Source organism: Strix aluco, chromosome 22 (genome assembly GCF_031877795.1).
Source record: "Strix aluco isolate bStrAlu1 chromosome 22, bStrAlu1.hap1, whole genome shotgun sequence".
In the NCBI taxonomy this organism is placed as follows: domain Eukaryota; kingdom Metazoa; phylum Chordata; class Aves; order Strigiformes; family Strigidae; genus Strix; species Strix aluco.
Window position 1 is genome coordinate 6,458,497 of NC_133952.1, and position 26,283 is coordinate 6,484,779.

Here is a 26,283-nt window from a genome sequence, read left to right on the forward strand (position 1 = left end):
GCCAGTGCTGCTCTCTTACCAAGAGGACAGATTAGAAATTCCACAGATACACATTTTACATGAAAAGTTGCAGTGATCACTGTGTCGGTCATAGGGCTTTTCCTTGTTGCTAAATTTTCTGAAGTTGTTTTATTTTGAATAATTATTCTGGGTGTGATACTGAGGAAACTGAAAGATGTAAATTTGTATATAACTTTAGAAGCACAGTGTTTTGTTTTCACAGACTATCATCTCTTGATACACAAAGTTTCATACCTTCCATTTGTTTTTTTTTTTATGTTTTTGTCAAAGCAATCTAGGTACACTTCAAGGAAGTTTTTTAGGTCCAAAAGACACTCAAAGATGAGTAGTAGTTACTGTTCTCAAAACCTTGTATGTTTATGTACTCAGCACGAACCACATCTATGTACCTGATAGTGTAAACCTGTTGGGTACCTGGTAGGGGTGAATGTGGGGTGAAGGGACAAGGATAAGTAATTCTGTAAAACATGTGATGACTCTTCTAGTATTTTCAGTCTAAGTTGGTAAATAATTATCACCTGAACAACTTCCTTACATCAACGGGTCAGTGATCTGTTTGACTACGAAACTTCTGGCTTAAAACTGGGCAACTGAATCACAGGAATTCTGTGAAGTGTTAAGCAAAAGCCAAGCAATTAACACTGTTAACTGGTTTTAGTGTGCACAGAGTCATCTGAAATGAGACTCTCCAGCGTTCAGCTTTGTCTGAACAGTGAAGAACTGGAGTGTGGCCTCAACCTTCTGACACCATTTCCAATCTCTTTGTGTCTCCATTCAGCAGCACTCTTCCCTGCTGTGACTAGTAGACGTGAGGGCATTTCTGTCTTGTATTGCCTTTGTCTGCTTATTAAAAAAGAATCAGCAAATCTGTTGAGTTCATGTTTAATGTAACACAGATGTGGGCACACCACCGTTCATTCTGCTTTACAAATCTTCAGCTTTTTGTATTTCATCAGTGTTGCTTATTATTTACAGAACGTAACTTGAGACAGTAGAACAAATTTTTAGATTAAAAAAATCAACTTGTGTGGAATGTTTTTAGCTGTCCAGACCAAACAGACCCGTTTGCCAAGGGGTGATGGACTAAATCAATGCAATTTATGCTCACACTTGTGGCACTTAGTTGAAAAGCAGATGACCTTATCACTAAGATGAGAATTATCTTTTATCACCAGGATGAATATTTTAGCATGGAGGAGCAGTGGGGACAGCAAGCACTGTACTCTGAAGTACTTCTTCCATTTAAAAACAAAACCTAAAAACAACTACAACCAAACTCACAACTCAGAAATGGCCGAGCCTTCCAGAAATTCACTGTGGTGCCTAGTACTTGTGCAGTACGAGTTCCTTCTGGCCTGCTTCTAAGCCAGACAGCAGCATTCGCTGATACTCTGGTTTCTATGGAGTAGGTCTGATCAAACACCCCTGTTCTTTCCTCATTTTTGCAGTAGTCTTGCTTGCAACGCTTCTGATGCCTCTTCTCGTGGTGCTACAGAATATTAGAGAAAATAGCACAGTTGAACGTTTATCTGAAAGATGGTTAATATAAAAACCATTGTGCAGTGTTGTTGCTCACCTCCCGTATGGATGGTTATCTAACTTGCCTGAATGCATAATAGGGAAGTGTCCAAGTAAAAAGTTACTGATCGGCCAACAGTTAATTAAAAACTACATTACGCTTCAGACATTCACTCTTTAAACTTGTCAACAGACAGTACAGGTGTTGTAGAGAGGTTTAACAGCCAATGGGGGCTTCTTGGATAAGTGAAATTTTGCCATTTTACTGCTTTTGGAAGTTAGGAAGGAGGACAAGCAGCAAGACGTGAATTACACTGGTTGGAACTCTTTAATTCCTCTGGAACTTTGCCTCGACATTTTGCATTTCACGAAGGCAAACGCATACTTTTGTTTACTACTTTGTAAGAACCTAATAGATAAAACGGGCACTTACTTGTTCACCTCTGGTGTAGGTTCAGAAAGATAACAATACCGTCATGTAACTGTACCTGGTACAGCGAATCCTGTTTATACCTAAAAAATCTAAGGGGCAGGAGAGGTGTCTTGCTCCAGAGTCACAGTACTTAACAGTGAGTGAAGCTCTAACCACCGCGTGTGGCTGCTATTCGGTGGAATAATTTTAAGTTGTACATAGGTTGTGGAAGTCATCCTTTACCTAGTGTTTAGGTTATTTTTATGCAGAGAAATGCTCCTAATAGAAGAATACAGTTTTAAGACATTGCACTTTGCAAATGAGGAAAACTAAGTACCCTTATGCAGCAAATGGCAATTTTCATACTGGCCTCTTTTAGCTTGGGTGCCTAACACTGTACTTAACTAAAGAACATCTAACCAAAAGCGAAAGCGGTGCACAGTGGGACAGGTAAAGCAGTGAGAACATCTGTCAGCAGCGGTAAAACTGAAAATTTGACTGATAACATTTTACTGGTGCTATTAATGACATTTGTTATGGTTTCTTAAGCCCTTGCGCTGTTTCGCATTCTTTTAGTTGGAGAATTTCCACTTCTCGTTTCATCCTCCCTGCTGACAAACTGACTTTTCATCTTAGCATAACCATAGTTCAGCTGTAGTCAAGAGCTTTTTGTCTCTCCTGAAGTTTCTCTCGAAGAGGATCAGTGATAAGCACTACTGCTGAGCCACTGTAATTTGTTACACAGGTCAGGGATGTAATAATCTCATTAACAAAATCAGAACTTAGCAGATAGTCATCATGTATTAAAAATATAAATTGGCTGATGTTTTTCTTTGCTGTGCTGGAAATCCAGTATCTTTGGCTTCTACACCTTGTTTGCAAAATACATTGCTGATACCAGAGAGCGACGCTAGCCAAAGCGCACGGAGAGGCCCGTCACCAATGGGAGAGCAGCAAAGATGATAGGAAGTCAGGAATGACATGTAAGAGATTCTGTTCCAGTAACAGTTACTGCAGCCAAGAAGGGGGGGGGGGGGGAAAGTCTGTCACCATTAAAAGGCAGGGGTGCCAAAGACTCGAAGGAAAACAAATTTAAAAGGGTGCATAGGCTTCAAGTGTGGGACAGGGCTGCTGAAAGGGAAAGGTAACAAAGAAACAAGGCTCCAGAGAAAACATCTGCAGAAAACAAAGCGTAGAAGGCAAGTACTCTTGTGTGCTATTGCCAGGCAGCTTAAAAAGAAAACGCGTTGTTACATGGGATTTTTTTCCTGTCTTTTGATCAAAAAGGATAGAAGCAGCTCATTGTACAGATCGTTACAAAGAACCAAGATGGGAAGTAGAAAGCACTAATCAAAAGTGGTGCATTTGGCTTGGAAAATTAGTAACAGCGGTAGCCTGAAAGAGATATGAAAAAGCATGCAGCAGACCTGAGTGATGTTGCCGGGGAAGGACAGAATAAAGCAGGGCTCAGCAGCCTGTAACACAATTCTTCAGGGGTAGGGCGTTCCAAAAGCTTAAAGGAATTCAGAATATTATTTTTTAACAAAATACTGCAAAGGGAGGAACTAGCCTCCAGTTCTTTAGCACTGTGGCCAGTATCAACCTCTGATGTGTTAGGCCACACATGTGTGTCTGTTTTTATTATTGTCATTTTTTAATAAACGCTCAAGAAAGGTAAAGTATGCTAAACCCTACTACAGAGACTATAATTAACCGTGAATTTTTTTTTTGTCTTGTTGTAACCACATGTTCCTGTTTCTGTAACCCTTCAGTTTTCAAACTACTGACACTGTCCATCAATATGAGCTCTGTCTGGGTTGATGCACTCTTTATTTTCTCTCGAGAAGTGAGAAGAAACAGTCAAATCAGTAAAACTCTGCTGTTAAAGACAGTCCAAAACCTGCAGACAGTATACTTAGTTTAGGTTGCTTCTATAGTTAAGGGGCAGTGTGCTAAATTAATAGGAAGAGGAAAACTGGGCGTCATTTGTTTGAAATGTAAAACCATATGAATAGACACCACGTCTTCCAGAGCAAGTACTACAGAATCTGTATTCTGTATTTGTGAAGACCTTGTCTTTAAAGGCTTTGTCACACCTCATACTTCAAAATAACTCACTTTGTGTGGTGACGGGTTTAAGTGGAAGAAGAAGTGCTGCTGTTGCACCAAGTCATTTTTCTGCATCTATTTTGCATGTAGGACACAGGCGGAGAGAGTGAGAAAGCCACGCTGCTGCAGAGGACCTCAGGGGCTCTTGCCCCGCTATTTAGAAAGTCAAGCAGAAGGACAAGAGCAGCTGTTCAAACTGACTGACAACATCCAGGACGAGTTGTAAGTACTGACTTGTGCGGTTACTTCAAGTAGCTCTGTTTGCTGCCATCACATCTTCACGTCTTTGGGGAAGAGGGACTAAAACTGCTTCACACACACACACACGCACGCCCATGCGCAGACACTGCGCTGGTTTTCTCCTGGTGCCCATCAGCAGCACAGCGTGAGCGCCCGATGACTTCCCCAGCAGCCTGTCCACAAACACCACTGCAGGTGCCCCAGGGCCCCTTGCCCTCACTTGTTGGGAAGTGCCGTTGATGGCATATCAGGTACAGGCTGTGGAAGAACCGGGGCCTTGGTTTGTTGACTCCTGGTCCCCTTTTGTCATTACAAAAGATGAAGTCTCAGTAAGTTTCTAAGTAATCATCAGTCCATTTAACATGCATAACACATCTCCGCCCCTCCACGTGCACTGATTAAACAAGTGCATGTTTTAAGCCTGTACTTTCCCTTCTCTGTAACATTCACACAGGCAGAATGAGTATCTTTTCCCTCATCTGTCCCTCATCTTCTACTTCTCACAGCCCAAAGCCTAGGAGAGTGGCTAGGATTCTGCGACAGCACTGTGAACCACCACTCCTGCACAGAGTGTGCTCTGAGGTGGCTCTGGTTTACACGTGAGAGAAGCTAGCTTGGATGCCTGTCGTACGTGTTACTCCCAAGCTATGGCTGTTAACAGTTAATGACCAAAATAACCTCCAAATTGGTTTTTTTTTTCCTCCAGAGAAGTCAATACTGAATAATTTGAATGGGTAATACACTAAAGGTGCACCCACATTTGAATATGGGTTCATGAAAGTGAGTGAAAACAGTGTGTAAATGCTATTAGTGGTCAGGTTTGAGAATATGAGAAAAAAACTGCATAGAGAGTGAACACATGGAAAGATATTGGTACATTGGTTTCTGCCCCTGTACTCAACTCTGGTGAGGCTGCACCTCGAATACTGGGTTCAGCTTTGGGCCCCTCACCACGAGAAAGTCATTGAGGTGCTGGAGCGTGTCCGGATGAGGCTGGTGAAGGCTCTAGAGCACAAGTCGTGTGAGGAGTGGCTGAGGGAACTGGGGGTGTTTAGTCTGGAGAAAAGGGGGCTGAGGGGAGACCTTACTGCTCTCTGCAACTGCCTGAAAGGAGGCTGTAGCGAGGTGGGGGTTGGTCTCTTCGCCCAAGTAACAAGCGATAGGACAGGAGGAAAAGGCCTGAAGTTGCGCCGGGAGAGGTTTAGATTGGATATTAGGAAATTAGGTTTAGATTGGATATTAGGAAAAATTTCTTCACCAAAAGGGTTGTCAAGCCCTGGAACAGGCTGCCCAGGGAAGGGGGTGAGGCACCATCCCTGAGGTATTTAAAAGACATGGTGCTTAGGGACATGGTTTAGTGGTGGACTGGGCAGTGCCAGGTTAATGGTTGGACTTGATGATCTTAAAGGTCTTTTCCAACCTAAACAGTTCTATGATTCTACAGGAAATACCAGTTTGTTGGACCGGGGTCTTAAGGCATAATTCATTACTTAACCCAAGCTCTACCACAGTTACCTGAACAGCTGTTTGCAGTGGAGGTGTAAGATACTGTGTTTTGCATCTGGCATCCATCAGAGTATCTGCCAAGGCAAGGTAGTTCAGACTGTAGAGGGAGGTACCGATTCAGCAGAGTGTCTTCACTTCAGCAGTGCCAGCGACCCGGCTCTGAAATCATGGGCCACTCTACACAATCTGCCTCCAGCTGCCTGTGAGGAAGAGTCTGTCATCTGCCCCTTGCTTGCAGCCCTGTGATCTCACACTCTCGTTACCCTGCTTTAATCTTATTTAAGGGTCTTTATGCATATACAGTCTGGCTGTTAGGTAGGGAGAACTGAAAAAGAGACTTTGTGACCAAAAAAATACTGTCAGCTTTTTGCAAGTGTGCCCCATAAGCAGATCAGTGGGCTTTTGTCATCGAGTCACACTTTGTTCACTGTGACTTTCACCATTAGGAACATCATTCAACAAGAAAACAGTGTTTCTTGTCATGAAAAATAAGTACAAAATTATGCCTCTGACTTTTATCCTAGTATCATAATCAGAAACACATTTAAAGACCTGATTATTTGCATATTTTCCTTCAGAGTTAAATCCATAAAAGGGGGTTTAATACCTTGCTCTACTGTTCTAACTAAATGTTTCCACATTTTTTTCCAGTTAGGCTCACTGTTTCACTTCTGGAAAATATTGTGTAATTACTTCCTGATGTTGTTAAAAAACCCACAAATTCTCCAGAGATCTGGTTGCTTCTACTTTGTTCTAGTGGATCATGTTTCATTTAATTTTTCATTTTATTAATTTGAGATCTTTTTAATAGTGTAAAAGTATGGGTGTAAAAAAAAAAATAGTATCTTGAAGCAGTATCTTAAAAGGTTAAATACCCATTTTGAGAACTAGACGCACAGAAGAAAGTAACAGTTGGCAAGAGAAAATGGGTAATGATGCATGACTCAAACTTAGAACAAAATGTAGAGCCTGAACTACAAATTAGCTAATATTTCTGTGCTTCACCATTAAATCACTGTCCTCTATTTCCATTCCTCAAAATATATACATGACAGCAGTAAAAATCTTGTATGGAAAATTAGATATATAATCTGTTGTTTTGTGGAGAAAATACAAACCTGTAGTCTGCTTACCCAGTCGCTTCCACTGAACTTCATAGCACTGAACTTTTAGTGCTTCAGTTCCCTCCATGGATGTGCCCTGTACAGTGGGCTGCAAAACCCTCCATCAGGAAAACAGCTGTTCTGCTTTTGGGGGTATACAAAACCCTCTCAAGTTTCTCGACTTTGCTGTGACACAGTATTAGGGGTTTCTGATAATCACCTTTTAATCTTCTTCCCCCGCTGGAGAAGCAGCAGAGAAAGCCAATGTGCTGGCAAGTTTCCTCTAGTTCTGCTTCTAGTGGAAGGCTGACCCGAGCAGAGCTGGGATTGCTGTAAAATACTCTACTTGCTGTTATGTGCCTGTCCAAAGGAAGAAGACTTTTATTCTGCAGACTATAATGTTGCGCTACTTTAAAATCAAGTTTTCTATGACACTTCATAAAAAATACCACTCTCCATCCTACTTATTTCAAAGACAAAACCTTACCCTGAAGTGTTTGAACTCTGATGGAAAACTGAGGGGCAAGTGCTAGTTTCAGTAACTGTGTTAACATAAATAGGAACCTCATATTTCAAATATGAGGGTTTTTTAAGCTGAAATACACATTTTTGTCCGTTTTGCTTTACTTAAAGGAACACAAATCAATTATCCTATGTCTTAGTTTTACCCAAGGTTAGAGCTGGGCAAAGTACATTACAGGCCTTTTTTTTATTAGAATGGCTGTGCTCTTCTCAGCACTTAAATGAAAATGGAAGTTGTCAACTTGAGTAAGCGCGTGCGCCTTTCTCAGGTTCATGGAAGCAAGGGCGTTAGTCAGCTGACATGGCTAGGAGGCATCAGGCAGGGAAAAGACGAGTTCAGTGCACAATACCATCTTTCAGAGGCCTATTAATAGAAAATTACTGGAATGATTCTTTTATACCACAAAAAGAAACCATGATCTGACCTCTTGAAATATTTTTGGCTATTAAAACTCCATTTATAGCTACGGGTTTATTTGGGTATAGCTCGGAGTAATTTGTGCAAAGTGTTACTTAAAGGGTAGAGCTGATGGTCATTTTGGAGATGGTAGCTTTTCTGATCTACCAAGAACTCTTAGTACCAACAGTCTTCACTGATTTCAAAGACACCAAAGTATTTTGCAGAATGTATGAGGACAACAGCAGACAGATTTGTAAAAGCAACGGGTTCACAAAATAGTAAGTTTGAACCTCCCTGACAGGATGAGACTCTTAGTTTTACAGATATGCTTGTTGACAGAGCATTATTACTCTATTTAGCACTCTTCCTTAGGTATGAATTAATACTTCATTTTTCTGAACTTTTCAGCATTTTAAAAAACCCACCAATGAGGTTCATTTCAGTAGTAAATCAGAAGTGGAGGAGAAGCATTTGTACATGAAGTATCTCTTTCACTTCTGCATTCCTTACTGTTACTTTTTTACACATCAACCTTTTCAGCCATCATAATTCTCAATATTCTTAACTCACTCATTTCTACCTCTACTATTCATCACTCAGACTAATCTCTCTGGGGAAACCTGCTTGCTGCTTAACCTTTCACCCCAGTGTTAAACAGCTAATTTCTCTTTTCTAGCTACTGATCCAGGCAGCAGGTTAAACTTGTTTTTTGTTTTTAAAGGCAAGGGAGGTGTGTGGTAAAAGGAAGCCCAGTGGGTTTACAGTGTGTAGAAGGATAATGCTCTTGTCATAAATGTCTACAGACCATTCCCATATCAGCAACGGAACCGAAGTTAGTTACAATTAAACTTCAGCATTAGGACTTGGAGTGTTCCACTGCAAGGAAATTACTCTTCTTAAGTCTTGTTAAAGGATATTTTTATATGGCCTTTTAATGGCCAAAGCTAGAAGCCAGGCATTTAGCACTAATATTTGATTTACAGCATGATCTTTTTTAACTGGGTGAGAGGGTACTTCATCGGCTTGATTTTTAGAACAGTTTAAATTAAATACAGATGAATTGTACATGTTACGCTATTAATTTTTCTGGAAGACTTCTAAAGGTCACTCAAAACATAACAGGTGAAGACATTTGTTAGTTTACTATTTTTAGCTTCAAGTGAGTCTTTTTTTTTTTCTTCTTTGCAGCTTCATAGCAGTGGAGAACATAGACAGCTATTGTGTTCTCATTTCATCTAAAGCTGTTTATTTCCTGAAGAGTGGCGATTACACCGACCGCGAGGCCATCTTCCTGGAAGTCAAGTATGATGATCTCTACCACTGCCTTGTTTCCAAAGACCACGGGAACGTGTATATACAGCTGACGAAGAAAGCTGTTAATACAAGTAGTGGCGTAGCAATGCCCGGCCCCTCACAACAAAAGCCAATGGTAAGGATCTAGCACCTATTGTTTCATCCACGAGGGGGTTTCTTTTCTCCTTTTCAAGCAGTCGCTGAAAGTGTTTGTAGTCATTAGTGTTTGGTTGCCTGTGCTGCATAACAATGAAAGCTTTGTTGTGTCAGCAGTGAAATAGCTACTGCCGAAAAAGTTTAGGCAACAATAGAACTTGCTGCCTAAACTCCTGAGAAAAGCTGAAGGCAAAACCTAAAATATTCCTGCAGGAAGAAAAGTTACAGTAGGAAATGTATATTTACCTGAGAAATGCTTTCAACTTTACAATGCATACATGAAACTTAAGTACTTTACTGCCTATTTACTCTTGTCCTCCTGTAAATATGTAGTATTTTTTTACTGCAGAGTATCTAAGATTGGAAAGAGTGTTTATGTTAATCAGAACTCTCACTTCTAAAACCCATTACAGGGCTTTTTTGCTCCATTACAGTAGTTGCTCAGGGGTCTGTTTGACATGCAAGGTTACAAGCTCACCCCTGACCCAAGCCAGTTTACATTCCAAACAGACAAGCCACATAAAAGGAAGGAGGGGAAGCAAAGGACATAACTTCAGATATTGCAAGATGTTTCTGCTCTCATCCCAAGATACCTGTCGCTCTTTACCTGTCTCTCCCTCTCTCTCACTTCTTTCTTACTTCAGCCTCAGCACTGAGAAGGAATCTCCACTGAAACATTTCTGTTCCTTACAGGAGACCTCAAACCTAATCCCCTCAGTTAGTGAAGTAATAAAAAAATAAATATATTCTGCTTTAGATGATAGAAGTACCACATTAAGAAAAATCACATTTCTCTTTGCAGGTGAAAGTGAAATCTGAAGTTCTTGCAGTAAAGCTATCTCAAGAAATAAACTATGCAAAGAGCCTTTATTACGAACAACAGCTTATGTTAAGACTCAGTGAAAATCAAGAACAATTAGAGCTGGACTCTTGAACCCTCTCCCTTACTGCCACAGTGAATTGCAAGTATCTGCCTGGAACTGATGGTATTCTGTAACTAGAGCGAGTACTACATGGGAAGGAAAGAAATACAATTTGAGTATTTAGCTAAATGGAATCATTGTGCATAAGAAACAAGTGAGGTGGGCTTTCTTTAAAAAAAAAAAAAAAAGTATTAGTTGTATAACAAAGGTAGAGCTGAAATGCATTTGGTTCTGGGAGAAGCCCTGTATTTTGCTAACATGTATATATGTAAAAGTGTTTCATGTAAATAAGAAAGTACAGATCAGGGTGTTGGTATAAATAGAAGTCTGTTTACTGTGTAAAGAAATTAAAGGAGCTATACTGAGTCTTACTGCACTACCTGAAACTAGCCCTTCTCTCTCTCTTTTTTTTTCTTGAGAAAGATGATTTTCACAGTGCAGGAATGTAGATAAAAGTTTAAAAAATAAAAGAAAAATAGGAGTTAACTGCAGCTGTTGGAGCACAGACATCCAGTAGTTTGGAGTTTTAACAATGTGATTAGGGTGCATTGTTTGGGGTGGGTTGTTGGTTTTTGGGGTTTTTTTCTTAAATCACTAGTACAGCTAAATGCACGCATACCTAGTGTTCCACTGAAATGTCATCCTCGTTTTTAACAAAAATTGCATTTTGTTAAATATTGCAGTGAGGACTCACTAATTCAATTACATTTTCAAAACACTAGAAAACAAGCAGCTGATTCTGTTCTGAATACAGCACTCAAACCTCGACAAGTCCACACCTCTGAAGGCCCCTGCCTCTGAGTTATTTTTAAAATAGTCCAAGTGAGCAGCCTTAGAAATTGAAATCTTTAACTTCAGTTTTTCCCTTCACTCAGATTAAGTGTATATAGTTGGCTGGTTAGTGTGGAATTCTGCTAGCATTGGAAATGCTAGGGGGGAGGAAATCACTGCATCATTGGCTTCAGAGCCACCTCTTCAAAATTAAGATTTCCGAAATAAAAAACAACAACGTGTTTTTCAAATGTTGTACATCAAACCAGTATTTGTCTCATCAACTTTAACCAAGCTGAAGATTGAGGAATGAGGGTACTTATATACCTTTATTCACAGAAATGAGGAAATTGCATTTTCACGTTGGCGTCCCGGAGCCAGGTCAGGCGCTGTGTGGAATGGCTGCTTGCGCTACGGCATTTTGCTGGGCAAGTGTGAAAACACCACTCCCCTGAAACTGCTGAGTACTAGAAGCCTTATTTTGTAAACCTTTGACTCAAAGTAAAGAGCCCCACTATAGCTTTACTTTCAACTTAGTTTACCTTTTAATATCCTTTCATAAAGGCATACAGGAATATTTTTAAACTGAAGGTTAGAATTAAACCAGTTCTCAACTCTTATAAAGTGAAAGGCAGAGGATTATTGTCTAAGGCAAAAACGTGGTATCAGTCGATGTGTGTATGGTCTGTGACTGGAAATCAAAATCCATAAAGGTCCATTACACAAATGAAACTGATTTAATGCATCACTTTTGTATATTGCTCTGTATAATTTTTAAGTAAAAGTGTAGAATTCAACAAGTGCATTGGCTCAACAGTGCTTTAATGTGTCAGTCCTGTTGGACTCTGCTACCAAGGTTCCCTGCTTCTCTCCCCTGTAAAATTCTTTCTAATGCAGCAAATATCTAGATGGTAAGCAGCTGGGGAAGGAACATAAAAACCAGTTCGCTGCTCTGTGTTGAGAATTTCCAGGAGAATGGCTTGAATACTTAAGTTTTGTTACGATTAGTTAAGGAACACGGCTGGAGGCGAGGCCAGGTTTTCTCCGAGGGGCACATCCACGGCGCTGATGACAGGGAGGGATGCACAGGCACAGCCGAAAGCAGCATATTGCCTCATTTAGCATTCCAAACCAAATTGAATCAGAACTTTGTTTTTTTAAAAGCACAAATGATGTTATTTATTGCTGTAACCCAACTATTTTTGTATAATTTCAGAACTCTTACTGTGGACTTCCTATTGCTATTGGCACTACTAACATCATTACTCAGTGAATAAATATAACTTGCAGATTCCAGGAGCCATACTCAAAAATAGTTTACAGAGGCTGTGGAGAGTAAGTGCAAGTCTCCAGCTTTCACTCCAATTCTTAAGAACTCACACACAAGCTGTAAGCAGACAGGCCGATGTAATAGTTCCATTTACCAAATTCTGCAAAGTTATTCGGATTCTGAGCCCGATGAAGACAGCATGCTTACCCTGTTCAGCCTGGTTTCATTGGAAGAGGTGTGATTGCTGCAGCAATGAAAGCAGATTTAGTCTTCAAATTTCAGAAGCTGGAGAGGAAAAAATTCACTGATGAGAGACAGTAACACAGCTTTCTCCCCCTGCCCACTGTCTTTAGCACACAGCCAATACAATGCAGGGAAGACTGCTTTTTCATGCCTCTTTGCTCAAGTCTTTATGAAAAGCTGTTCACCTTCACACTCTTGATAAAGATTAAATCAACAACGCAGGTAGTATTTCAAAAACCCTATAACCCATGCTGTGATAGGCTGAGGTAGAAATACTTAGTTTCAGCCCATTAGCTTTGATTTTACCTATATTTTGCTGAGAACTGTACAACTTGTTCTCTGCCAACCCTGACCAACTTTGTTTTCTTGCTGGAATTACTACTGAAGAAGTGTAAAATAAAGATTATTGACATAAGAGCTATTTCACCGTAATTCTGGAGAAGTGCAATAATTTGATTCCACCGACACTCTACATGTGCCCTTGCTTGCAAAACCATTAATTATGTGCAGGAACAGAAAATTACTATAGAGGACAGGAATGAATAATTCTCCAAGTTAGGCATATGCCTCCTGAAGGGCAGAACAGCTCAAGACTGTTCTCACATCATGTACTTCTGCTGTTTGAGGTAAAACCTGGACAGCCCCCTGGAATGTTGGTTGTCACTGTAGGTGAGACCCAGACTTACACTGCATTTCTCTGTCTGGACACTCAGATAATCTGTTTGAGATGGTCTGATTTTCCAGAAGTCATTTAAGAGCAGGAAATCTAGGTGCTAAGTTACTGAAACTTAGAAAATTAGAAGAAAAAGCACATCCTATAAAATAAAATCCAGCGATCTTTCCCACACATCTGGGTGACCAGCAGGGCTGATAAATGCTTTTGTGCTACAGCAACACCTCACAGTACATGTCACCTACCCAAGCTAGGCAATGCCAGCGTTAAGTCAAACAATACACTTCCAGAAAAAAATGGCACTTCAGGTATTAATATAATTTTATGTGCGAAAAATGCATCCTAATATTTCTAACACTTACCCAGACCCATGTGTTCTGCTGTCACTAAAATGAGACAGACTTGTGACTGAATGAGGTAAGCAGGTTTTCAATGTGCAAAAGAGACATAAGAGCACAGATGGCGATGTCATTTTATTCTAGAAGCAATTCTGGACAAGCAGAACTACAAAAGTCCTTTCTGTTCTGACCTAAATCCACAGCTGTGGCTGCAAACCTCTGTTTTGCTGCCCTGTATCTGACAAAGCAATCAAAACATGGAGAATTACTATTTTTGGAGCATATTGTTTTAAGCTCTATGATATGCTCATAGCTAACAAGAATGTGACAAGGCCACTGAGAGACCTTTTTTGCTGAGGAAACAGTATTCCTGGTAAACAAGCTGGTAATGCAGAAGTATTAAGATGCAGGGACCATGTGCATAATATGGCTGCTAAAGAGGCAAAAAACACCCCACTCACCAATACAGGATTTTGTAACCAAATGTAATTCCTGGAGACAGACCTCAGCAGGTAGCAGGATCTAACACAGTACAGGTGGGCAGACACCTTATCTACTCCTCCCACTTGCCTCTGGAAGAAGAGAAATTAATCACTTTTTGAAGTCACAGAATAAACTGGAAAAAAAAAAAGTTTGGTAACTTTTTGACACTGGACTCAAACCAGGGATGAGGGTTTATGCATCTTACTATGGTATGATCAAGCTTGAAACAGACTTTTTGTTATAGTCATGATGGGATCATAAGTAAATCTGTTACCTACTTAAACTTGGCCATTTCTAAATAAAGTCTAGGCAATGAAACAGGAAATACAAAATGAGGTATGCCCGAAATGAGGTGAACTGTGTGCACCACATGAACAATATCCTTCCCTTCCTTCTGCTCCTGAATAATTTCCAATAAATCAACTAGATGATACTTACTATCTGAACAGCTTGTGAAGGCTGTTTACCAAAAAAGTGCAGTGCTTACATTTTTGTGGAGAGAATGTAAGTGGCTAAATGGTCCACATCTCAGAAGAGAAAAATAATCATAACATTTCCTTATGACGAGGTTTTGATCTATTTGCTATCCCCATATTCTAGACTGCATGATGGTTTTCAGCATTTATCTATTTTCTCATCAATAAAGTACTTACTTTGTAGGATCCTAGGCCATCTATATATATTTTTAACTTCTATTTTCTCTGCAACACAGCACTGACCTGTTTCCTACAGTGTACGAACCACTCCATGACGATCCCTCTAGGAATAACCTTGCTTGCTCTGCTTTTCTTCTTGGAAGAACATGCCTCTATTTGCTAATCACAGTGATTCCACCTCTGGTACCCTGGTCTAAAAAAGCAGGTTTCCAGGAGTGTGCTCTTCAAAGATAGAAAAAAAACCAAAAACAAACAAACACAAACAACACCAAAACACAATTAAGGCAACAGTTCCTCAAAATCCACTTATACAACTTGGTTTCTTGCAAAGAATAACACTCTGTGTGTGTATGCTTATATACTTCTTTTTTTAATACACACCCCACCCCACCCCCCCTGAAGATATATACATCCATACTCATACTTTTCTTTAAAAAAATTATACTGAAAATCGATGGCCATACTCCAAACTCCTCTATTCTTAAAAGCATAGTTGTTACAGAAGAAGGAACACATAGTCTTATTTTTCTGGGGAAAAAACAAAAAAAAACAACTATGCCCAGTGTTTTGCATTCCAGTCCTGACTTCCGCAAAATTTAGGCTCTGAATCATACATGGTATGATGCTTAGTTTTATCAAATGCAGGACTAGGACCAAAACACTTCCAATTCCCCACTTGTATTATTGCTTCAACTTTACTACAGGCTATGTATTACAGCCTACTGGTAGTTGGCCCAAAGCTCCCAACAGCCTTAAAACTGGGACAGTGCAAAGCCATCGGCCTCAGCACTACCATAAAGTTACCTAGCTGAGAAAACGTTTCATTATCAGAGGGGACAGATCGGTTTGACTGAACATAGCTCTCTATCAGCAGATTTTCTGAAGTGGGAGACTGTGAGGGAAAAAAAAAAAACGGCACCAGATGTGTACATAAGGCTGGTTCCTCACACTGTGACCAGATTTGCACGTGTCCCATCGATGTAAGAGTGCAGCGTTAATCACATGAAAGGAGGCTTGCCAAAAACAGTAAAAAAGGTTACTCATTAACCACTGACAAACACTGGGGAAAAAAATAAATTTTTTGCGCTATTTTCCTCAGTAGAGCTACAGCACATTCTAGTATGGAAATAAAAATAATCTTGGAGCGAACTGCAGTTACATAAGAGACGCATGCCTACCGCATTATATCAATTCTATTAATGGCCTGTTGTACAGTTATGTTGCCTCAATGCAGCCGGACTCCAGTATCACAAGGGGCTTTTGGGTTTGCGGGGTTTTTTGGGTTTGGTTTTGGGTTTTTTTTCTCTGTAGCTGACACACTATTGCCCAAGCAACGTGCCCAGCACAAAGAGTTCTCTCAATGGATAAGAACAACCTTGCACCTCAGGCCTACTCTGGTCTGACTCAAAAGTACTAAAAGGCCATGAGAGAAGTAAACAGCTTTCATGTGCATTTACAATGGATGGGTCACCCAAAGGACAAGGATTGTGTACAGGAGCTACAGAACAATTGTTTCTGCACACTGAAAATACCAGCAAAAAAAGGCCCCTGGATGCTGCAGCTGCAGAGGAATTGTAACAAGAGAAATCTATCATACCAGCTATCCCTCAGCCCTCCAGACACAGCAACAGCAAACATTTGCTTTGACCTGGGAGGGTGACTCACCTTTCCTAACGACTGTTGCTTCAAGGCCCTTGGCCAACAATGGACAATCAGCAGTACAAACCACCGGGTATCAAAATAATGATGTAGCAAAAAATTTGTGCCTGCATATAGTTTTGGTGGGAGGGGAAGGAAAAAAAAGAAAAGAAGGGAAAGGAAAAGCAAACCACCATTTGCAGGACCAGACTCCCCACCCAGCCTTATTTTGGTAAGGTCAAGCCCCCGAGACAGCAACACAAATACCAGAGAGAACACCACCAGCGATGTTTTCCCTCTGCAAATGTGCAATTCTGGGCCCTCTGAATAACCCTGTGTGTGCCAATACATTTTTCAGGATTTCTTTTAATCTCAAAGTATGGAGGAAACAGTATTTGAGGTAAACATCCCAGAAATGTGAAGATTATATTTAGCACTACTTCTGTGCCAGAATACATCTTTATTTGTGGTATAACAGCAGTTGCACTATGAGTCTTCAGAGGATTACGCAGAGACAGCATCTTTACACCCCGAGTTCAGACAGGTACATGTAGAATACAAGAACACAATACTGTATCTAAAAGGATAAAATTATTCCTTCCGACCTAGCCCAGTATAAAGCTGATCTCTACTCATGCTATTTACTTGCTACCTGTATTAGTTTCCAATAATGTTTCTTAAGGGCTTCCCTACCCTGTTCCAGCCTCAGTATGCAACAGTAAGTCAACCTGAAATGGGTCCACCTTGTTAGTTCTGTGCCACGAGAATCTATTACTCACAGTGCTTGCTCTTAGGTCTTGTAGCATGACACTAGTTACTATTTATACATTTTGCTTCACTAATTCCAACTGCTGATCCTACCCATTAAAAAAAAATAATATTTTAAACCAAACCAATATCCACCCAGAAAACCTATCTGCTGATAAAACGTGAGCAAATGCTGCCAAGTTCATAATCACACTGAGATCACAGCAAGAGCTGACATTTATAAGAAGCTTTAAGAGCTAACTCCCCAGCTTTGAGCTTCCTGATCTCAAGCACTAAATCCACGTAAGACACAGACCTTCACCCACCTTTCTTTCTTTTCAGTAGTTACCTTTTTGCCCTCTCCTTCAAGCACAGACCAGAGGGAAGTTGAGGTGCAGAAGAACAGGTGTTTATACCAGGAACCCAGCATGCAGCACAGGACATACAGAAATTCCCCCAGCATCAGCAGTGTTGGGTGCACTCAGAATTTGAGCATCCATTCTCAAAGCAGAGGTTACACTGAAATATTAACCATCAGTGACAGGCAGTTAGCCCTGCATATGTGCCGGAGCCTTAGCTGTACATTCACCCACAGGATCTATTTGCTGTGGGTTCCTGTGGAAGCCTGAAATAACCCCCACACAGCACAAGAATTCACTTTCGCACCCTGCACACATGAGCAAGCCTTCTAGACTCACGTTGGTACCTGGACTGCTATGGGGAGAAAGCAGGGTTCTCTGCATCTTTCATGCACAAATGCTGAAATATGAGCAATTTGCTACAGAAACCACACCACTGACCGACTGATGACCAAGGCAACACAGCACAGTGCCTGCATGTTCCACAGAACAAACACCTGCACCCTTTCTGGGTTGCATTTAGCAACACTTCTTCCCACTACCTGCACTGAACACGTAGTAGTAAGCAACAGGTTTCCAGCACAAGCAAGACACCCGGAAGAGCCTCAGCACTGCTCTCAGAGACAAGCAGAGAGGAGGTATTTCTGGAGGCCTGGCTCCTATTCAGAAGAGAAATGTTTCCCTTGGCTTGTGAAAGTTGCTCAGCCTGCAAGCAGTAACAGGCTGAAGAAGCCAGCTTTCCATTCCCTGTTCCATTACTCTTTTTGATTGGCACTTTAATGAGGGCGCTAGGGGTCGACCCCCTGCCAGGGGGCCGGTTCATGCCCCGTTTATCTCACAGTCCATGTAAGACTAAAATAACACGCCAGGCTGAGTTTCACTGGCTTGTGATCCAACAGCCCACCATGATGGATTGAGTGACTGCAGCAAGTTGGCAGCTAAAGTGTGTTGTAACAGTATCTTTCTGTCAGCACAACACAATGGATTTGCTGATTCCCGGGTTTTCCCAGTGTTCACCGTTACCATCGGCTCAGAATTTTCTAAAGTTCATTTTCCAGGGGGCTGCAAAGTGATAATAAATAACATACCAAAGGTTACACCAAGCTTTTCTTCCCCTCAACTGTCCTACTGCTGACAAAGTAGGGCTTGTGGTGCCAGCTTTACTACACACACAAGAACAGCCATAAATTCACTTGCTTTTCCAGAAAGGAAGAAAGGGGGCAGCTATACTGCTCTTTTCGTGTGAGCTCATTCTGCTAGGCCAACACAAGCTACACAGGACTTTTCACCCCTGAACCGAGCAGTGAATACAGTCCAGCACAAGAGGAGGTTGCTATGTGAAGCAGCTCTCTCCAGAAGAGCTGTTGGCTTCTTCGGGGGCTAAGTTCACAGACTGCAGAAACATGGCTAACAAGCCACAGTCCTTCTGATCATCTTATTTGCATGGCTTAGAACCACCAAAATAACCCATAAGTGAGCTAGAAAATCCAGGAATCCTGCGCAAGGGATGGCTTATGCTTTAGATCCCTTTAATATTTTAAAATGTCCTTGTATCTCCTCTGTAGGAAAACCCCAAACAAGAGGGTTTTTTTCCTTTAAAAAAATTGGAGTACTAGGAAATTGACTGGTTTTTTATTAGTCATCTGAAGGATGCACAGAATTGCATATATGCTGTCTGAAGGACCTCTATGTCCTCTCACTAAGACCTTGTCTCTGTGTCCTGTTCCCTCAATATCCTTTTCATTCTCCTTGCCACTGTGAAATGAGCAACTCACCTCAAATATTGGGAAGAACATTCTTATTTTCACTTGTTGCCGTCCCAACCCCTCCCAGCAAGAGTGAACAAATGAGCTCCACAACAGAAGTGGCTTTTCACTTCCTGTATAAGCATCGTTGACAGCACAAATTTCAACAAACTAACAACTCTCCCACCCCCCAAAAATCAGATTAACACCCCGCCCCCGGGGCTAATAAATAGGGAGGGTGAATGCTGTTTTCCTTGCTTAGGGGAGAACAACTCTGTAGAGCCGTCAACTGTATGCCTCTGTTTTTTTAGTTTCTTTTAGGCCTTGAACAAGACAGTAACACTACTAAAAATACCTCTAAAATCAGCTTTAGAACTTCAGCTGCCCTAATGACAATGTGTTCTGAAATATTTCATTGTGGGCATCCAGAACTGATCCAGCCTCACCCTTTTTCATCTCTGGGACTCTAGATCCATCTAACACTGGGCAAAATCAAGTGTGTTCCTGCCAACAGAAGAAATTACTGAGAGAGAGAATGAGCAAGGAAGGTAAGAGAAATGAGAATACAGATGTGGAAGGGACTTAGACAGACAAGATCAAGGAAGAATACATAGGGATATGAAAAGAGAAGACCATGATGGGAAAAGGGGGGCCAGACTGCGGAGCTGATTGAAGAAAATATGGCTGCTCTCAACAGCTGCTTACTGCCTACACTGACAATAGGAATCACTGCACAATACAGATTTCAATTTGCAGTGCTGGAGAAACAAGCCTCATGAGTTGAAGATCTTTGTGAAACAATCATAACTACAAACTGGAACAGCAGAGCACATGGGGTCGCTACTGGTGCAAGTCTTTGCTAGCACAGAGCGTGTAATTAGTGTAATTCTTTGCAGAACTCCTCTAGAGAATCCAGTTTGTATTCTGTGCACCCCAACACTGTAGCCTGCAGATACATTACTCATCTAGCTTTGAACTAGCTACCTCAGAGACTGCCAACGCCACAGCAGAGCAAAGTAGAAGATGTGCTGTGAATGTGGTTTGAAGATTTACTGCAACTGCCAGTAGTCAATCTACCTTGCTAGTTCAATTCCAGCTCGTATCTGCCTACACAAGTTGCTGCAGCCAAGTCCTAAAAGTTCCTCTGGGGAGAGCTAGATACTTACACCTTAGCACAGTAACACAGAAGAGGGCATACTGAGCCCAGAAAGCCTGGGAATTATTAGGAAAAACGAGTGGGTGGGGGAGCTCAAGGGACCAGTGGGAGGATGCGGGAAATCAGTAACACTGATCTGAATAACTGGTAACAATTATTAGATCTTTTTTGGTATGAATCATCTCTCAGAGTCTCATCATTTAAATGATGTCACTCAAGGGGCAGTAAAAAATACAGTAGAAGAAACAAGCCTGCTATGACACAAGGGTTTTGAGCCACAAGGTGAATAGCCAAACAGGTCTGGGAAACTTCACCAACACGTCTAAAAGGGAGCAACTTTTGTGGAGAATATACACTAACTGACAGATCAGAGAAGCAAATTTGTCTTTAGGAAGATTATGATGTTACTTAGAGCTCTGCTGAATCTCTTAAACTGATGGAAAAGGAGTAGTCTTGCTTATCTGATAACCACTGAACTTGTCCTTGCCCCATCCCCTCCCCAGTGGTGGTATTTCCATTTGAAACTACAGGTTGTAAAATTAGCCAGCCAGAACCATCCCCAGGGAACCAACAAAACCAGAACAACAAAACAAAAGCCCAAAACAAGCAAACAAAAAAAAGTGAGTTTAAACAGAATCCATTCTCTGATTGGGCTCACCAAACCTACAAAAATGCTCCTGTCATTGCAGGGGAAGGGGCAGCAGAGAGCAGTGCTGCCTAATGCAGATTTCTACTACCTCTTTTATCTTTTTAAACAACCGCATGAGAAGAAAAACTGTTTGATAAACAACTAGTAGCATCAGCAACAGGCAGGCTCAGGAACTCAACGGCAACCACACGACAGTTCACACTCCCTTTCTCCACACCTTCTTCTAACACACCCCCGCTTTTCCCAACCTACAGAACCTTGGCCCTTTCCTGTCAATAGAAATACTGAGCTTCTGCATCCAATCTGCATTTGTTTCTCACCTGATGGGCAAAATACGGGAATGTTAAGAAAGCAAAATTATATTCTTGTCCTCTGGCATGAGAAGCATGAGCAAACTGCAAATGGTAGCAGTAAGCTCTACAAGAGGCATGGGCTTTCTTCCCCATACCTTCCCCTCAGGCTTCCTGTAACCACCAGTGGCACCACTGGGAGAGCTGAAGCCAGCTGTTCTGCTGCAGCGCAGGGCTGACCTGAACGCACATCTGGACAACACGGTCATGTCGGTCTGAGCTCCTGTCCTTCCTGAGCACCCAGGAATTTGGGATACCAAGGGAGGTGCTGGCAGCACTACTTCGCAGCCCATCGCCTAAGGTAAACCTGGCAGTGGCTGAGGAACTGTATGTGAACTGGCATTCACAGGTAGTCCAAGAAGAACTTGACTCCTTCCCAGATCCAAAATGGGAGGTGGAAATCATCATTCTGTGTTGAGCAGAACAGGAGGCAAAAGTGAAAATATTCACTGTTCCAAGAAGGCTCACAGCTTCCTGAAGTCAGAGATTATCTCTAGGTTTATATAATGCTCTTTCCATTTTAGATACAGAGCTCCCGACATTCACCACGTGGAAGTGCACTAGTGGTAAAAGTTTCTTAAAGGAGGTCTTGCAAGGACACCTGTTTTATGGAATTTTGGCATGCACACAGAAAAATAGAGGTCTTAGCTCCTGGAAATACTGTGCATTAGACAGTTTCTACCTGTTTCAGACCTTCCTTACCTATGATGAGTGAAAAGGAAAAAGGAAGATCAGAAGAGAACTCGACAGTCCCAATTTCAAACCAGTAATTTTTAGCCTAAAAACTAGGTTGAAATGCTTTACCAGATAATACTCTCCAACAAATCTTCCACACCACAAAACAGAAAAATGGTCTAAGAAAGCATATCATATCAAAAACTTCAGCCTCACCACTACGCACTGATTGTGGTGAGGAAACTACTTAAAAACCAGTAACTTTAATTTGCTTGGAGCTTTCTTGGGAGAGGAGAGAGGGAAAGGAAGCAGTAGGGATTTAGGAAAGGGTCAATAGGACAAATTCAGTTCTTGGTTCCGTAACACACCTCTGGAGCAAAGCCCATTACATAGAGGTGATGTCAGTAAGAGCCCAAGTACGCCATGTCTCATTATCAATATACATTATTAACTAAGAAAAAATAAAGCTTAAAGGTTAGCATAATGCTATGTTTTTACAACATCTGTCAGCAATTATTTGTATTTACTTACAGTGCAAATGCAGAAGAAAAGTCAGAGAAATATAAACACCAGAATTCACTGAATTCCCACCAGTCTTGCATTTTCCCACAAAAAAAATCTCTAATCATCCCTGTTTAGACACTGTCATTTGTTCCCTGCCCTCTCCAGTATGGAATTTCTTCCTGATCCTCTATGACCAGAAATTATTGGTCCTTGTTCTACACTGGAGCAAATAATGACTAACCCCTCTGCAATTAGCGGTGTTAACTTCAGTACTCTTAAGACAAGAATTAGAACTATAATATTTCTTGGACTCAAAAAAGCAAATCAAACCCCTTTCAGTTCCTGCTCTCCCCTTGGCCATGCTTTACACTGCAGGACAAAAAAGGAAGAGGCAGGGAGAGCAAGGGTTGTACTCTAGTTGAGTTGTACTCCACCTGTGCAATGCAGGGTGAGGAACAGGTTAGCTGGGTGAAAAGTTCACTGCAAGCTGAGCTGTCTGTTTCTCTTGCTTAATTTATCTGATATTTGGCTAACCTTGCTCTGAACCCAGCCCCCAAGACCCCCTTCCTCTCATCCCTCCCCAGCGGGTTCATGTCAGCCAAAGACACCGCCTCTTATTCCCTTCTCCCTGACCCTGTTGAATGGAGCGGGGGCTGGGACAGAGGGCCAAGCACAGAGTGAGAGCCCTCGTGCTGGAGAGATAGTAATTATTTATGCTCTAAACTTCAACAGGCCTCATCCTCAGGAGCAAACAGAAAAGTTCGACAGTCAGCAACATTGCCTGATACTGTGTTCAAGCTTATCAGCTTTCCCAAGGCCGGATGGCACCCACCCTGCATCCCCACCTCCTCTGCACCCTGACGCTCTGCCAAGGATGCGGCACTTCCTCAGGTCACTTACGACAGACCCCTTCTCCACTCTGGCAGCCCTTGTAAAGGGACTATCACACCCTTCCAACTACTTTCGTAATCTCCCAGATTAGCCCAGTTTGTCCACTACCTCGTTTCTGCAGCTCAAGATCCTCAAAAGGAACAAACACACATACTTAAAATATTGCAAAGAACAGAGCAGTAACTGCAGTAACACAGAGCATAAGCAGGAAGGCCCTAGATGGTTTTGCTCCCCTCAAATCCCATGAAGTCGGTGAAGGAAAGGCTGGGGTAGTGAGATGTGCTACTGCAGCTCTTTGGAGGAAAGGCTTCCCTGATCCATGGACCTTTATGCGTCCACCATAAGCTACTCATACTGCAGAATAGAGAAAAGCTTCTGCTCAGAAACTGCAGAACAGTTTCCCTTTCAGTGATAGTCTACAACTTTCCCACACATCCTCCCCCTGTCCCCAAAAAAAGTGTGACAAGAACATCCTGAAGTTACCCCCACTGTGCAGGCAGTAGCAGGGCACCTGTTTCACCTCCCAGAAAACACATCCAACGCCACCTCTTGATTCAACACGTCAGAGCTCCACATCGGGTGATGCAAACTACTGGAAAAACTGCTCAAGAACACGCATTTCTGGCAGGCTTTCATTATTTGCCTGCTGTGCTCAGGACTGCTCCCAGCACTCTCTGGGGCACCACAGAGCGTATTTGATGGCCTTCTCAATGACTGGATACATCATGAGAAAACAGTGCACAAACCAAACCTGTCGTGGTTTCACTGCTTGACTGAGCAGTAATACTCTCTTTCATGTTTAATCTTGGGCTCCCAATAATCAACATGCTTTTATACCTGCCTGCTGGCACTCTCTGCCTCTATGAGATGGTGAGTTAGGATGGGACTAGACTCTGCTAATTGAGAAGAATAAATGTTTCCTGTAAACCTTCACTTCACTGTACTCTTTGATCTGACAAAGGACCATATATCTGTTCCACAGCTTTGATACACCTAAGCTGCTTTAGCTCCAGTAGAAACTCTCACAAACAGCTTATTATTATTAATAATCTGTATCATCACAGTGCCCCAAAACTCCATTACAGTATCACTGTACACACAAAGTTGCTGTCTGACTGATTTTGGAGGGAGACACAACACAGCCTGACAGCTTTACAGTAAGTGGAAATTCCTTGTGGTCTAAGAATAATATTAAACTGGCTTCTCAGGATCACCAGATGACCTTGACTTGACATATGGCTTAACTTGTCTGGAAGCAGTGCAGACCAGAGTAGTTCTGATGTGGTCACTAATTTAGTAACATCATCCATTTCAAACTTCACCACTCCCACACCAAGGTAGCAAAAGACCAGTTTGCAACAAAGAGTCCTTGTTATTAAAGGAATCCCGGGTCCTTATCAAAGAACATGATCCTGCATCCCCCACCTTAACCCCTGCATATTTTCAAGGCATGAAAATTGCTAAGAAGAGCCATGCGAGGTTGTCAGGAAGACATCAAACTTCAAACTCTACATAAGAAAACAGAGGATACACACCAACCCCCCAGTCCACATCGTGTAACTCACCCAGTATTTCTCAACAGCAGGATCAGCACAGATACTCACTTACCATTGCATCAGGATAATTAAACTATTAAAATAACAGACAACAGTAATTTCCATACAAGGAGTTCTTTGTGCAAACTTTCAAAGCCTTTGTGAGGGATTTTAACACCTCTTCAAACTGCTGAAACTATTCACAGACAGGCAAAAAGGCATAGGATTGATACAGAAGTCAAAGATGATGCATAAAATCCATCGAGGAGTTCAAGTGCCACATACCCCGGTTCTCTGCTCCTTCCATCCACCACTCAGAAAATCAAAAATATTTCAAAAGATACCATACGAGCATGGGAAAATTAAAGGCAAGCTGAACTGAAATGCAGCTCAAATAGCTTACAACTTGCGGTTTAAGAATCACCTCATTAAAAAAAACAAAAAAACCCCAAAAAAACCCAAACCAAACTTGATGCAGCGATTTTAATCATTCTGGCCTATCCCAAAAAAATCCAGTGTTGGTTAACAACAGAAAAGAGCTTATGAAAACCCAGCCGTTTAGAGAGAAACGGCTTTCACTTTAGAAATGACAACGTACAGGAGGACAATTAACAGGTCGAACTTTAAAGGAAACCAATGTTCTCTTTTCAATGTATCCCTTACAGGGTTCGGCTGTTTTTAAAAAAAAAAAAAAAAAAAAATCGAACAAAAAAGGTCAAAAAACTGTCAACCCCTTCCCAAAAAAAACCCCTATTACGAAAACATAAGAGGACAGCAATCGGAAACTAAGCGTTTTGGTCTCTCTGGCAGGTTCTTTTGTTCTTGCCGATTCCATGGAAATGGGAGGAAATCTCCTTCCCCTGCGATCGCAGACAGACCTTCACAAACATAAATCCTCCACTTCCAGATACTCAGGGTTCAGCACACTTCCACTTGTTGCTTCTGTCACGAACGCGTATCTGGATTAACTCTGACAGCAGACCCTCATACTTAAGGGGCAGGCTAATTACCGAGAATTTTGGATAAACGAAATTAAATTAAAGACAATGACAGGAAAATCCCCCCACCTGTGGGCTTCCACCAGCGAGGCGCTGGGCTCCAGGCCCTCGTCTCCGTGGCTGGAGGGCATGTCGCGGCTCAGGCGGGTCGCCAGCCTCCCCTGCAGCTATCGCGGGCAATCAGGGTGTATCGCCGTACTGATACTCCTTCACAAGCTGATAACGAGCACTTAGCGTTCACCCCTGGACGCGCGCCCCGCTCCTTCCCCCATAGCAAGGGCCGCTCTCTGCCTTCCGGACAGGTCTACCCGAGGCCCGTTCGGGCTGCCCTTGGCCCTGGACCCTCAGCCCCGCGCCCGCCCCGCCGCCATTTTGTGCCCTCCTCGCCCACCCTCCGCG

General features: G+C 42.0%; 1 protein-coding gene and 2 long non-coding RNA genes across 11 annotated transcripts in view; 1 reads left to right on the forward strand and 2 right to left on the reverse strand.

Annotated features, from left to right (window-relative positions):
- VPS13D (vacuolar protein sorting 13 homolog D) overlaps positions 1–11,777 on the forward strand; it is a 108,745-nt gene extending 96,968 nt beyond the window's left edge. For all 9 annotated transcript variants that reach the window (XM_074848261.1, XM_074848268.1, XM_074848264.1 and 6 more), the window contains 3 exons: positions 4,151–4,282; positions 9,020–9,260; positions 10,083–11,777. In XM_074848261.1, coding sequence (XP_074704362.1) covers positions 4,151–4,282; positions 9,020–9,260; positions 10,083–10,214 — 505 coding nt within the window. In that variant the 3' untranslated portion in view covers positions 10,215–11,777. The remainder of the gene's footprint in view (positions 1–4,150; positions 4,283–9,019; positions 9,261–10,082) is intronic.
- On the reverse strand, positions 892–6,136 carry LOC141933526 (uncharacterized). The gene is made up of 2 exons (XR_012626109.1): positions 5,816–6,136; positions 892–1,510 (listed from the first exon to the last, which is right to left on the reverse strand). It is a non-coding gene; the product is annotated as an uncharacterized LOC141933526 (long non-coding RNA).
- Positions 11,778–13,962: 2,185 nt separating the features above from the next.
- Positions 13,963–26,080, reverse strand: LOC141933525 (uncharacterized). Its single transcript, XR_012626108.1, has 3 exons — positions 25,954–26,080; positions 14,701–14,859; positions 13,963–14,070 (listed from the first exon to the last, which is right to left on the reverse strand). It is a non-coding gene; the product is annotated as an uncharacterized LOC141933525 (long non-coding RNA).
- Between the last annotated feature and the right edge of the window lie 203 nt (positions 26,081–26,283).